General features: G+C 32.3%; 1 protein-coding gene across 3 annotated transcripts; it reads right to left on the minus strand.

Moving 5' to 3' along the window:
• Positions 1-1,550: 1,550 nt before the first annotated feature.
• On the minus strand, positions 1,551-12,249 carry LOC125055742 (fructose-bisphosphate aldolase). Of its 3 annotated transcripts, XM_047658297.1 has the most exons (10): positions 12,097-12,249; positions 10,206-10,322; positions 9,649-9,740; positions 8,278-8,452; positions 6,184-6,387; positions 5,931-6,046; positions 5,107-5,206; positions 4,632-4,831; positions 3,845-3,919; positions 1,551-2,348 (listed from the first exon to the last, which is right to left on the minus strand). In XM_047658297.1, the coding sequence occupies exons 2-10, from the start codon at positions 10,315-10,317 to the stop codon at positions 2,253-2,255; spliced, it is 1,170 nt and encodes a 389-aa protein (XP_047514253.1). In that variant the 5' UTR covers positions 10,318-10,322; positions 12,097-12,249; the 3' UTR covers positions 1,551-2,252. The 3 variants fall into 3 exon arrangements, with proteins under 3 accessions (XP_047514253.1, XP_047514244.1, XP_047514235.1); XM_047658288.1 differs by lacking the exon at positions 3,845-3,919; XM_047658279.1 differs by lacking the exon at positions 1,551-2,348 and having other exon boundaries at positions 3,452-3,919.
• Positions 12,250-13,843: the final 1,594 nt, after the last annotated feature.

Raw genomic sequence — 13,843 nt, forward strand, 5'->3', positions numbered from 1 at the left:
AGTCGGTTTACTGACGATTGTTGAAGGTGACAACGTCGTAAAAAAATACTGATGGAACGGTTGCATTTTTCAAAAGAAAATTTTAATTTTATTTGTTTGATAGATATTTTGTATTGATATAGAGAACGAGGTAAATGGAAATCACAATTGAATTGATCAAGTTACATTTGTACGCATAAATACAATTATGTCAATTTTTAACGAACGAACGCTGCCGAACGCGGAGGCCAATTATGCCTCTTTGTCGCTCGTTCCGCGCTCTCGCTTGCACTTCAAGCCTTAAATGGAACGCCTCAGAGCGAGGTAACGCTGCATGAGTCATGTTTTATCGTGCGTGCAGCCGGCTTCATCGAATTATAAGACGTTGTCACGTCAAAAAGGTCGTCCGTGGTCGTGTCGCGGTCGTTTAGTAAAAAGAGGACTTTGAACGGTTCAATTAAGTCGGTTCAACAGGCAGTGTCAACGCTTTAGTGAATTTCCATGTGTGACAGAATCGATGGGCTAGTGGAAAATTTCATCGTTCATCGTATTATTTAAATTACTATGCATGGGGTCATTAAGCACCTACATTAGGCAAATTGCAGAGGGATGGGGAATATGACAGGTAAGAATATCGAGCGTAATATAAGGTGTTGCTTCGACTGTATCAAATATTTAACAAACGATTAAGTAAAATCTAGAGAGTGTTTACATTTAATATTGTTAAAACAAAGGATTGTGATGTGATTGTTGACTGATGTTTTGTTATAAAATATTGGCAAAGTTTATTGCTCAAAATATACTGAATAAAGTAGTATTTCATCCGACATGTTTGAATAAAAAAATCGAAAATACAGAAAATCCGTTACTTTAAATTTTAAAAGAACAATTTTAGCGCCTGAGACTATTAGGTCGGTCGGCGCATTTTGCATGTATAAATTTATTTTATAAGAATACTCGAAACTGCACACTTAGAGAAATTATATACTTCCTTTATTATGGCTTCCTCTTTCTTTATTTTATTGAATTGTATTAATAATTAACAGCTTTAACATGTGACGAAGAGCATGATTGAGAGTGAAGGAGTTTGTTGCCAGTTCTCAACCGTTGTACGCTCTAGGTTTGAGAACTGGCAGTTAAGAACCATTTTTTTTGTCATAAGTGTACACTTAGGTACAAGAATAAACCATATTTTGATTTGAATCTATGGATTATATATAAATTTATGGCGAGACAGAAAGTCGTTGCAAAGGAGTTTGGTTTATATTGTCGTGATGTTTTTAAGTAGGTACGCTTGAAATATACGAAAAAAAAAAGACCCTTGTTCCTTTTAAGTCTAGCCTTTGGCATAAGCTATTTTTAAGCAGTGTTTTTGAGACTGAGAAGGAAGATTTACATTGGTTAAATACTTACGTCAGGAAATAAATGTTACAATCTTATTAATTTGGAACTTTTTTCATTTTTTAGGAACATTTGAATAGGTCCGGTTCTAAATATTATTTGGATTTACGGAAAGACGAAGGGCGGAGGAATAATAGATAAGGAATTAGGGCGAAATAATAAATCAACAATGAACATTACACTTTACTCTTAATTATCAATATACATTTAAATACTAAAATAATAGTGTAAATAAATAATTTATACAAATAAAATACATTTGTGTTGATCGTACAAAACTATTGATCTACATAGTATCTATGTTTAAAATTTTACGTTTTATCTATGATTCATAAATTAAATGTAGATAATAAATATTAAACGTCACATTACATGATGCATAATGCCTAATCTCAATCTAAAACCACATTATCTAATTTACATGGAACAACATTAGTCAATTTTTAATTTCGAGGTTATAATTCGAGTAAATACTGTTACTCTAATCTCTATGAACTTACATAGCAATGTCAATTAAGCAAAAATAGGTTTATAATATTTAATTAATCAATGTTTCCATCTAAACTTGTTTTTACTAAGTTTTTAGAAGTAAACAAAGATTGTAGTTATATTTAATCAAATAGGGCGTGAAAATTTAAATAATTGATTGCTATGTCATAAAATAAGCCGACGATACAAATCCTTCTTCAATTCAGAATTTAATTTGAGTAGAAAAGCTCAAACTTTTTCTACTAAATTTGTGCATAAAACTAAATGTCATTTGCGCGCAACTGTCACGGTGACGTTTTAAAGACTTGCAAAATTCACAATGGCGGAAATGTTTTAGTGTTATATAGTCGGCTTTGCTCGAATTCTACTTTTAGTTATGGTACTTAGTAAGCATGGTTTGCTACGAAAAGACCAGCCTCGGCGCCCACACCTGTGACGGATCCAGCAACGTATTTGCCCTGTGAAGCTTGACCGTTACCCTGAAAATTATAATATTCTTAGGAAAACAGGATAAGATCTATGTATCCTGCTTAAATAAAGTAATAGAAGAAAAATTCCCTTTAAAGTTTCTTGTTAGTTTAGGTTTGTTGGCGTGGACTCCAATATTGGAATACAGCCATATCTGTATTAGATTTATTTAAGATTAAATTGGTAACTTATAAATAGAACTTGCAATGCGATCATTGAAAATAGACTAGCTTTTGCCGGCAACGTATTTTTGCGTTAATATTGTCACAAGTTTTTGATTCTCTATACCAAAATTCACGGTAATCAATGAAACAGAGTATAAGTTTGACATGATGAAACTTAAAATCCAGAACGAATACCGAATATGAACATCAGAAGAGTACTTTTTTGCATTCCTTCGCATCTTTTACGACATACCGAAAGGTATGGTTCAAGTAATATACATGTCACCGTAAAATTGTAAACACCGTTAGATTGTAATCTATCTCGCGAGATTATAAACTGTCGAAAGATTGTGAACCTCAACGAACTGCTTACAATTTAACGTATTATTATTCGGTAGTTATATGAAATTGTTGGAAAGTAAAATTAATCTGTAATTGACCAAAGAAGTTTGAATGATAACTAAGTTAGTGTAGTACAATCTACCGAATAATAATACGTTAAATTGTAAGCAGTAAGCTGAGGTTCACAATCTTTCGACAGTTTATAATCTCGCGAGATAGATTACAATCTAACGGTGTTTACAATTTTACGTTAACATACATATTATAATCTAATAAATATCGTAAACAAGAATGTACGTCACAGTGACGCAGCGTCACAGACACGACAGTACTTCGTGATCAGTTTGGAAGTTTTCCAAAATTGTTTACTATCTAAAAATACTTTACGAGATCTTTTTTTATAGTACAAATATATTCTAGCTATTTGATAACGTAAACAATATTTGGGATTTCTCAGTTTTAAATGAGTCAAAATACAACAAGTTAATTCAAACTTAATATAATTAAGGTAGGTATTAGCAAAATGTGATAGGCATGTTTGTCAAATCTACGTGATTAAATAAATTAGGTACAACTACATAACGGAATGAGGAAAAATAACAACAACATTCATTTTATGTTTTTACTAACAACAAGCAGTACATAGTGGTTAGTGCAATAGACACAAAACTTACATAGTACAAGAGGCCGATTGAGTAAATAAAAATATTTATTTATGTTCAAACACCTCTAATACAATGAAGCAACCAAGTCATAAATAACATATTAGATAATGTAAATTATTTTGTATAAAAAACTAAATTATAACTTGGTTGATTATCATGCATACAACTAAGTTAAAACTGTAAGCTTACAATTAACATATACATGCAGTCAAAATAATAAATGCAATTAAAGAAATATAAAATATTTGTGGCAACATTCGAGTACAATATAAACTTCAAAAAAAAAGAACAAAAAGATAACAGAAATATAAAGAATTAGTACGCGTGTGATTTAACAAAGTTAGATTTTGAGGCGGCTAGGGAAGGAATCGATCCGGCGACATATTGTCCTCTGACTGCAAGACCGTTCGCCTATTTTTATAGTAATGTTGGCAGAAATGCATTTCCGGCGTGGCGTCGTCGATGCAATGTTGGAATGAGCGTGAGACAAAAAAGTTTTGTTAATAAACATCAAAAGCAGAGACAACACAATGCGGTGCAATTCATGAAAAAATATATTTTGTTTTAGCTTGAAGGTAAAAAAAAATATAAACAATGAAATATACCAAAATATTCAACAACATTTAATACTTTTTCATGAACAGCGAATACAGCGCTTACTTGAATAACGTTCAAACGAATATATTATGAATTTGGTGGGAAACTGATATCAATATTACCAACATTTTTCAAGTAAACAACCAAAGATTATATTAATTCTACCTACTACTCTATGACATCTAAAGGTTAGGCACTACCATACTTACCTTATTTGTAATAGTATAAGTAATTTTTGAGTATTATCCAAACTTTATCATATTTTTATGCTTGATTAGATTTCAATATCTAATTGCTATGATAAGTGACATAAACACTATTATTATGTTATATAATTATTAATGTAGATTACAATCTCCAATGTGGGTAGGTAAAATAAAATCCTACCTATTATTTGTTGTTTTATACCATATGAACAGACATTTTAATTATTTGTAGCTTAACTTTCACTTTCATACATTTACACAAAAGAGACATGGTTAATCAAGTACACCTCTAACATCTTACTGCAACCCTGGTACATTACCTTAGCTCTCTTCAACAATTCCTGTTGTCCGGCTACTAGGTTCTCAGGCTTGCCCGCCCATGCGCGGAGCACTGAAGCCTGAAGGGCACGACCGTAGCTGAAGGTTAAGGCCCATGGGCGTTTCAGGTCGACGGTGTTGATAGCATTCAAGTTCACGGACGCCTCTTCTTCAGACTGCCCACCAGAGAGGAATGTGATTCCTACAATTGTTTTCTACTATAAAATAAACAGCTTAAGCGCAATTAGATTCTAAAATGGCAATCTATTGTCCAATCAAATTTTTTGTTAATTTGTTTATATTTGATGTCCAATCATATTTTTTTCAACTAAACCAAACTAAATTTGACTTGAATTTGAATATGACATGTGAAAAAAATAATTTAGAATTTATTAGATTTATAAAAATTAAAATACGATTTATAAATGTAAGTCAAATTTTTTAAATTGATTAGATTCTTATAAAGTTTATATCAACCGGGAACAGCAGCAGGCACAGTTCTGAGTAGAGCAGTGACAGTGGCACGGCCAATGTCCATTGGAGTGTACTGCTTCTTGCAGCTCTGTCCAGCTGTCACCTGGAAATGGAAGAGGAAACTTATAATACATTAAAAAAGATGATCTTAAAAAAAATCATGTGTCCAATTCACACGTGGTAGAAGTGAAACCTTCAAAAACAAAGTTTTTATAATTAAAATATGTAAATTAGACTTTTTCTCTATCTAAACGTAGGATCTTTTCTTTAAAAAAATATATATATTAATGTTAAATTTTTATTTATAACTTTAATATCAATCTTTAATTTGGTAAAAACTAAAATAATAAAAGTTTGAAATAAATTCACAAGATCCAACGTGGGAGAAAATGAGATAGGAAGCATTATACAGTGTATAAACTTTTAATTAAGTGTAGTACGAAGTTTTCACTTCAAAAAGTTTCTATAACTAATGATTTGTAAATAAAATTGATAAATAATCTAATTTTATAATTAAACTACTTACTTGACTTACTTATTTAATTTTCATCAAATCTGTTTTTTTATTTCAGAAAATGTTCAAATACACACTAATTTAAAGTTTATACACTGTATAATGCCTCCTATCTCACTCTCTCACGCCAAATCCTATTAATTTATGTGTCTGTCTCTTTTTACTGTCGCTTTTTCCGTTGCATCCGGTTTGAAATCACAACGATTCTAAAGAAGTTTCTCTTTAATAAGTTGTATGCATTTACATTCATTTAAATAAAATTTCAGTAAGTGTCAACTGGGCTCAAACCTTGTTTAAATATTTGTATTCTTACCATGTTAGGCTTAAGAAGTGTTCCCTCAAGAAAGACATGGTGGTCGCTAAGAGCCTTGTACACAGCAGCCAGCACCACTTCTGTTACTTTCTGGGCACGGTCCAAGTCATGTTCACCTAGTGAAATTTTTTAACATACAATATAAAAACAATAGAAATCATAATCTTTCAGCGTTCACACCTTACATCTTTAAACGCTAGTCAACAAAAGCACTCTAGTCACTTTGTACACTGAACTGCTATAATCTACTTACCATCGGGTAACACCTCCGGCTCCACAATAGGAACGATACGCTGGCTCTGACAGATAGAGGCGTAACGTGCGAGGACATTCGCATTCTCCATGATAGCCTGGTAGGATGGTGAGTTACGCGCGATCTTCAGTACGCAACGCCACTTGGCGAAGTGGCATCCGTCCTTCTTGTATTGAGCGCAACGTTGGGCCAAGTCATCCAAACCTGGAAAATGATTTAAAATAAGTAAGACATTTAAAATTGGAAGAGACAGTCCATAACATGAAACAATGAATAATTTCTTGAAACAAACGTAAAATGTAGTTCAAATTATATGTAGAATAAAAAGTTATATTATATACAAGTATTGGGTTGTCATAGAAAGAAAAGGTACTACGTTTATTGTGTACGGTGTTCAGGGCCGCGCCGCCCATGTGTGCGAAGTGTGCGATGCACACAGGCGCTAAGACAATAAGGGCGCCGCCACCGAAATTATTTATACTACAATATTCTTACGTACAATTGAAGTTTCATTTTACGCTTTGGGTTTTAGTTTACATTAATTACTCAGAGCTAAGCGAATCAAAAGAAAGGCCGCTGCGCCGTGATTGAGTGTGTTTATGTCTTATGATTTCAATAATATGCCGACATACCTTGATAGAATCCAAAATGAACTAATTTTTATACTCGGTAACCAAATTCAACATTTTATTTTAAATTTATGTCTAATTAATAAATATTTTTCAATAATACTGGATTGTACTCCTGACGTTTCACACGAAGAGCAAATTAGTATGATAATAATATTTGTCAACTTTAACATGGAAACTAGAAAGTTGGAAATAAGAGAGCATTTCCTAGCTTTCTGTCAATCATAGATACAACTGGCGCTGGAGTAAGGTCATTTATAATAGAAAAACTAAATGACATTAATTTGGACATAAACAACTTAAGGGGACAAGGCTATGATAATGGCTCAAATATCCGCGGTAAGAATATTGCGGGATCTAAACCTCCGCGCTTTTTATGTACCGTGCGCTAGCCATAGTTTAAATTTAATAGTAAACGACGCCAATCTCATACACGACTGGATTTTTTAATATTGTGCAATTATTTAAATATTTTTCGTCCTCTACTAAAAGATGGGATTTATTACAAAGATATATCATAAATCTGACCTTAAAAACGGTTAGATATAACATCGTAAATAAACTATGTAACAATTTAATTCGCGTTTTATTTTTCACGGCAATTGGCAAGCGGACGTTTTACCTATTTAAAAAGTAATATTTAAGTAGGGATATTAAACTAAAAAATTTTTTTCTTTCGGTAATTTAAAAAAAAAAAATATATATATATTGAAACTTGAAGATTCGTAAAAAATAGGCCGAAAAATATAAATAGTTCCCTCAAAGGCCTGCAACACACCCGCTGAAAATGTCTATGGGCTGCGATGACTGCCATTTTTGTCCGTCGCTCAGGCTCGTTTGCCCCCTATAAAAAAAAGGAGGCGCTTCATGGGTTTCGCACACAGGCGCTGCCGGGGGTCGGCGCGGCCCTGACGGTGTTTCATTAGAAGTGGTTTGGTCTTAATATAAATAAATCATTTAGCTATTTAAATAAGGGCTATTTAATTAACTATAATATTTTTGTTTACACAAGAAATGTTATTAATAAAAATATCTGTAATATTTTATCTCATATGTTTATTAATTGCTATCGTGGCGAGCCCCCTTGCATCAAAATAACCTTTGATAAGATTTTATTTTAATAAGTCAACAACAAGTTCCACGTATTTTTTCTAAAGTTATGATGCAATATTCAACTGGGTTATTTATAAATTCAGTAATACACGTCCGTTACATATATTCTTTGTACTTAAACGCAATAACACAACAACTTTCTACTGTGAAACAACAGATGAAACATGCTTAAGTAGAGAGTTCTAGAATCTATGTATGTGTGTACTGTGTACACGTTATCAATGACGGCTGAAGAGACTTTTTCAAGTAGAAAAAGGTCAACATACTGTGATATGGCGCTTCTTTTTATTAAAACCATTAAAAAAATACGCATTCATGTCACAGTACACAATGATATTTGAATGTCTCTTACCTTGGGTGGTGCACTCATCTTCAGATCCGAAAAGTGGCACGACACCTTTGTCGACCTTGATTCCGGGGATGATGCCGCGCTTTTCCAGCAGTTGGACCAAGGGTGTACCATCATCGGCCTTCTGGTAGAGGGTCTCGTGGAAAAGGATCACTCCAGAGATGTTCTCAGAGAGGGCCTAAGAAAATACATGTTTATCACTAGTAAAGTACGTAATAGTTTCATAAACAAAATTTAAAAAAATTTTAAAAAAGAACAAGGTTTTTGGACTAGTAATCTGTGTCTGTAGAACTATAGTTATTCTTCTTCTTATAAATAATTCTGGTGCTACCTCCCTGCGCCTGTTTTCCAGTGATAGTATGGAATGGTCCTTTTCCAAAAATTGCTATCAACTACGCGTGGTCTTAGGAATATACACAGACAGTCGTTATCATAAATAAACGCAGCCAAAAGCCACCTTCAAATATCGAGCAAGATTCAAATTATCGTACGTGACCTTAGTCATGTACGAGTTAAAGGGAAAGCTTATTCAAATTTCTGTTAATATGAGCTGTCAAGTGAAATCTATATTTTTACCTGTATGACCCATACATATATTACTAATTTGCGATCGGAAATTTATACATATTATAATTTCATGGCTAGATCCAGTTAGATTCTTGTGTATATAAATAAATAAGTTAAAATTACACATTTTTACTTATTTTTACATCGATTTTTGTATGAACAATGCTAATTTTCTGTATGTTTATACAGAAAACCGAACTCTCATTTCACTGGTACTCAACGAACGTTATTATGTATGTGTGTATTCCAATACAGTTGTCGAATATAACTATTGCTCAGCAAATATTTTTTTTAGTCTTTTCTTAAAGAAATGTTACCTACATTTTCACTACTTTTAGTCATGAAGAAGTTGATCACCAGGTAGCAATATTATGCGCAGTTATTCAATATTACTATTACGGTATAGAATTCCTTGGCACTTGATCTAGAAACGATCACGTCAAACAGAATTCACATGTTTTTACTAGTTGTTGGTGCCAGAAGATAAAAAATCACGAGGATTAATCGTAGGATAAATTAACAACTCCAATATAAAAAAACGTAAAATTATATAATATATTTAATATTCAATATTATGTATTACCAAAATTTAATAACTTTTTAATTTATTTTGTCGGCAACTGGATTCATACATATAAAATCAATAAAAATGGTTGTTATAATATAGGCAAAGGCGCCTAAGTCAGATTGTACAACCACTGGAACTAAATTCATACTTTAATAGGTACTTTTTATTCAGAAATGGATCATTATAAATTATGTAGCATATTTGGCTGAATATAGTTTTAAAAAGTTCTTTTTACTCACTGGGTCAGTGCTGAAGAGAAGCTGACGGTATTTACGACGGTTCTCTTCAGTGTTCTCCACTCCAATGTCTTGGAGACGCTTGCCCATGGTTCCTGCGAGACAAGGTTTTACATGAACAAGATTTAATATGACCGTCTTCTGTCATGTTTATATATGATTTTTATACAGACCAAATAGGAATAACTATTTAATTAAATTAAAAAATAGCTAATAAATATTTTTATTCCTTTGATCTTTTAAGGATTATTGTTATTTTATACACTTTGAACATAAAGTATGATCAATTGTAATATAATGATAAGATTACTAAAGGTGCTATAAAATTAACGACAACAGCAGGATAATATAAGTCTTGAAAAAGAACTAAATGTGGTCTATATAATATGTTCTGTAGTGTCATAAACAAACAATATCTTAATTAATTATGAGTGTAAACCCCTTTGTTTCTACACTGTTATCTTAGAAAAGTGTGATTATTTACCGAGTGAGCATGCTATTTACACTATATAGAAAATAGCTAGATAAACCAAGCTAGAATGAAGTTACAGCATATTTACCAGTAGATTCATCAGCAGCAAGAATACCCTTGCCAGGAGCCACAATAGCCTGCGCTATCTTCTTCAGCTCCTCCTGGATTTCGGGGGTTGGGTATTGGAAGTAGGCACTCATTGTGGCTGAAACAAATATAAACATCAGTATATATACAGTACTTATACATCAGCAAAGACAAATATAAAAACAGATTTGTTAAATACATACTTATTACTTATTAATATTAATTAATGTGAAAATGTATTGAGATACGTTTAAATCCTTTTTAAAAAAATGCATGTTACTCAGACCATATTCTCTATTGGGTGGGGCCCAATGAAAATCACACAAGAAAAAATTAAGTCAATTAGGCTAGGACCACAAATTTTTTTTTACAATCATAAATTTCATTTAAAATTGCAATTATAAAAGAACTTTCATCTATATCAAATACGTAAGATGTAGTTTATCAATACATTGTTTTAGAACCAGTCAATTATTGACATTTATCAGTATTTGAATATCCAAGCCGCAAATTGTATACAATTTAAATATTTAAATTAGACACACCTCCAGTATTACTAGTTATGAGACTGGTTTTGGACTATGAACTTTGCTAATATGTGCAATGAATGGAAATTCATAAATAGTGAAAAAATTCATTTGATTATCTAGAATTAAATAACCCAAAAAGGAATTATAGGTACAAGAAAATAGAAGTAGAGAATACTGAGAATAAGCTGTTAGATAAATCTTTAGAGAATCAATATAAACTTATCTGCTAAACCCTAAAAATGTTAAACATTGTTTCTTGAATGGAAAAAATATAGAAAAACATTTTATTTGTATTTTCTAATAAGAATGAACCCCAGAAGTAATTGATATCTTTTAAATCGGCATACCTTTGGTACCAAAACCAGGCATCCATCCTGATTCTGGTGGTCCCTTCTTGCCTTTTTTACCTTTAGGTGGCATTGTGTAAAATTTATATAAAAATTAAATATAAAAGGAAAGATACTCGACTTTACATTATTAACTCACCAAAATAAACTAATATTGAAGTTTATCTTGTCAGTTCACTTGAACTTGTAGTGTTTTCCAATTTCGAAAAATATCAAACAGATGTTAACAAAAATATATCAAATTCTATAACATTACATACTTATTAGTGAAACTATCTTCAATTTGTAATGAGTTTCAATACAACTTATTGTACCAAAATTATGAACATTTCAATGTATTTTTTTAATCTAATATAGCATTATGATATATTGAGTAGATTACAGACACAATGTAGAATTATAAACTTATTTAAAGAGATTACAATTCTTCTTCAATTGAAAGTATGCAAGAGACATGTGATAGGGTGACCCTGACCTTGAAGGGTCATTGAAAGTAAAACATCCTTATTAATCTTTAGGTATGTGATGACATATAGATATATACCGTTTTACTGGTCTTTAAATCAAAATTTTAGGAAAAATTTAACTACTCAAAATTACCAATGTATATTTACAATTACTATACAATGTCAACTGTAAATTAAAGAAAATCCAACTATATAATCAAAATGTAAATTTCTAAAATTTTATCATTATATACCTCAAACATTATCCATTGTTCATATAGTTTCACTATAAATAAATATGAAGAATAAATAGCCACAATATATTATGAAAGTAAAAAAGGTTATAACTTAAAATAATTATCTAGGAGCTTAATAATATGAAAAGTTAAATATGCAATTAATCATGAATTTATAAAAACAGAACTATTTCATTAAAATTACATCATAGTTATGTACCTGCGTGATTGTAAATATTTTTTTTTACACTAAGCCGAAACATGTAAACTATTCTCATATGTAACATATACAATTGAATTATTAATCTAGTATATAAATTGGTATTTACTTACTTTTTGTTAATTTTTCTTGACCCTAGACACTGTTCAACTGCCGCTGCACAACTGTCAAAATTCTGAATCGAGAATTGAACACGAATAAAGGTCATTTGAAGGATATCAGTATTAACTTTACGAATTACAGCACCATCTATGAGTAAATAGACGTATTACGATCTACAATATATTACCCACATCCCCACATACAGTGCCACAGACAAGTCATAGTGATTACAAGATTTATTTTCAATAAACTTTATATCATATTTTAATTAAGAGTATATAATACAATATTCTTGACCTACGTTGTAATCATAATTAAAAATGGATAAAAAGAAAACTAAAATAAATTGAAAAAGTTCGTCCGTTTGTCCGGTCCATGTGACAGTCTACCCTTAATGCTGGTGCAGCATTTCATAGCTGTATTGTGACTAGCGCCAGTGAACTTAAGGCCCACGGCCCAAGAGTCTCTACGCCAAAGGGAACGAAATCAAAGTTGGAGGAATGTTTTAATATTTTTGCCGATTATTAATTTCCACCTGCTCTGCGGCAAATGCTTGTTCGAAAAGGTGAGACGGGGCTAACTTGTCCACACAAGTAGCATCCCAATCCAGAGGTCATCCCATCCTCCAAGGGAACTTCCTATCCGGTGGCTTGCCATCGTCTCTAGCAATGACTGGTGGTTCCTAAATGGCTGGAATATTCACGTTTATTATCATCACGCAAACACCTGGTTTAGTTTGCTTCATATAGATTACGCTATTCATAAACTATTAAACCATTCGACGTTTACATGTGACTCTTTTAAACAAGGATTTTAAACTTGTAAATGTTTTTTAGTTTTCAAAAAACGACACAGATGACGCTGCTTTGGAAAACCTTTAACGTCTAATAGCAGTTGTTACTTATCAATATCTGCTAATTTTTAATATCAATGTTTTTTTTAAATCGATAATTACAAAACAAGCGTTTAGTAGGACTGAACAGCTAGGTTTTGGCTAATTTAGTTCTAGCAAAATTAAATTTTATATGAATCCTTAAAACCTTTAACAATATGATTTTATATTGTGATTTTTGACACAATATCTATTATTTAGTGAGTGACTGGGCCGGTAAACAAAACTCTAAAAACTTCTTGTAAACATTTAATTGTTTCTTCTATGACGTTTCGCTGATCAAGTACAATTAAGGCTAAGTTCAGATGACCGCGCGTAGCCGCGCGTCGCCGCGCGGTTGGAGCATTCACATGACGGTATATGTACGCGCGGCAGTGTGGCTTCAACATTGATTGACAATGGACGTGGAGGAGGCAATTTGCTTATGGATTTTATATAGAAGACTGAGACGTCGCAGAAGAAGACAAAGACGATACTGGGTGCATCCAACTTTAAGTGACAGACTTTCTTCCAGCCTGTTTGTCACTTTGTATCCCGACTTGAGGTTACACGAAAATATTTTTTTTAACTATTTCCGGATGTCAGTTGCATCCTTTGATTTTTTATACGATTCTATTGAAAATGATTTAAAATCCAGTGAAGATGCTATAAGATATTGCATATCACCAAATACTTAATACCATATCTTCGGTACTAATTTTGCATCGATCTATGTGTCTTTCCGTCTCAAGCCGCGCGGATCAACTGAACAGGTCGATACAGGTTTGCAAAACTTGTGCCGCGCGGAAGCGCGCGGTTCAAGACATTGCGCGCGGGTCGGAGCGCGCCGCGAGTTGGCGTGCGGTACCGCGCGGTAATGTAGACGA

This window comes from Pieris napi, chromosome 2 (assembly GCF_905475465.1).
Source record: "Pieris napi chromosome 2, ilPieNapi1.2, whole genome shotgun sequence".
Classification (NCBI taxonomy): domain Eukaryota; kingdom Metazoa; phylum Arthropoda; class Insecta; order Lepidoptera; family Pieridae; genus Pieris; species Pieris napi.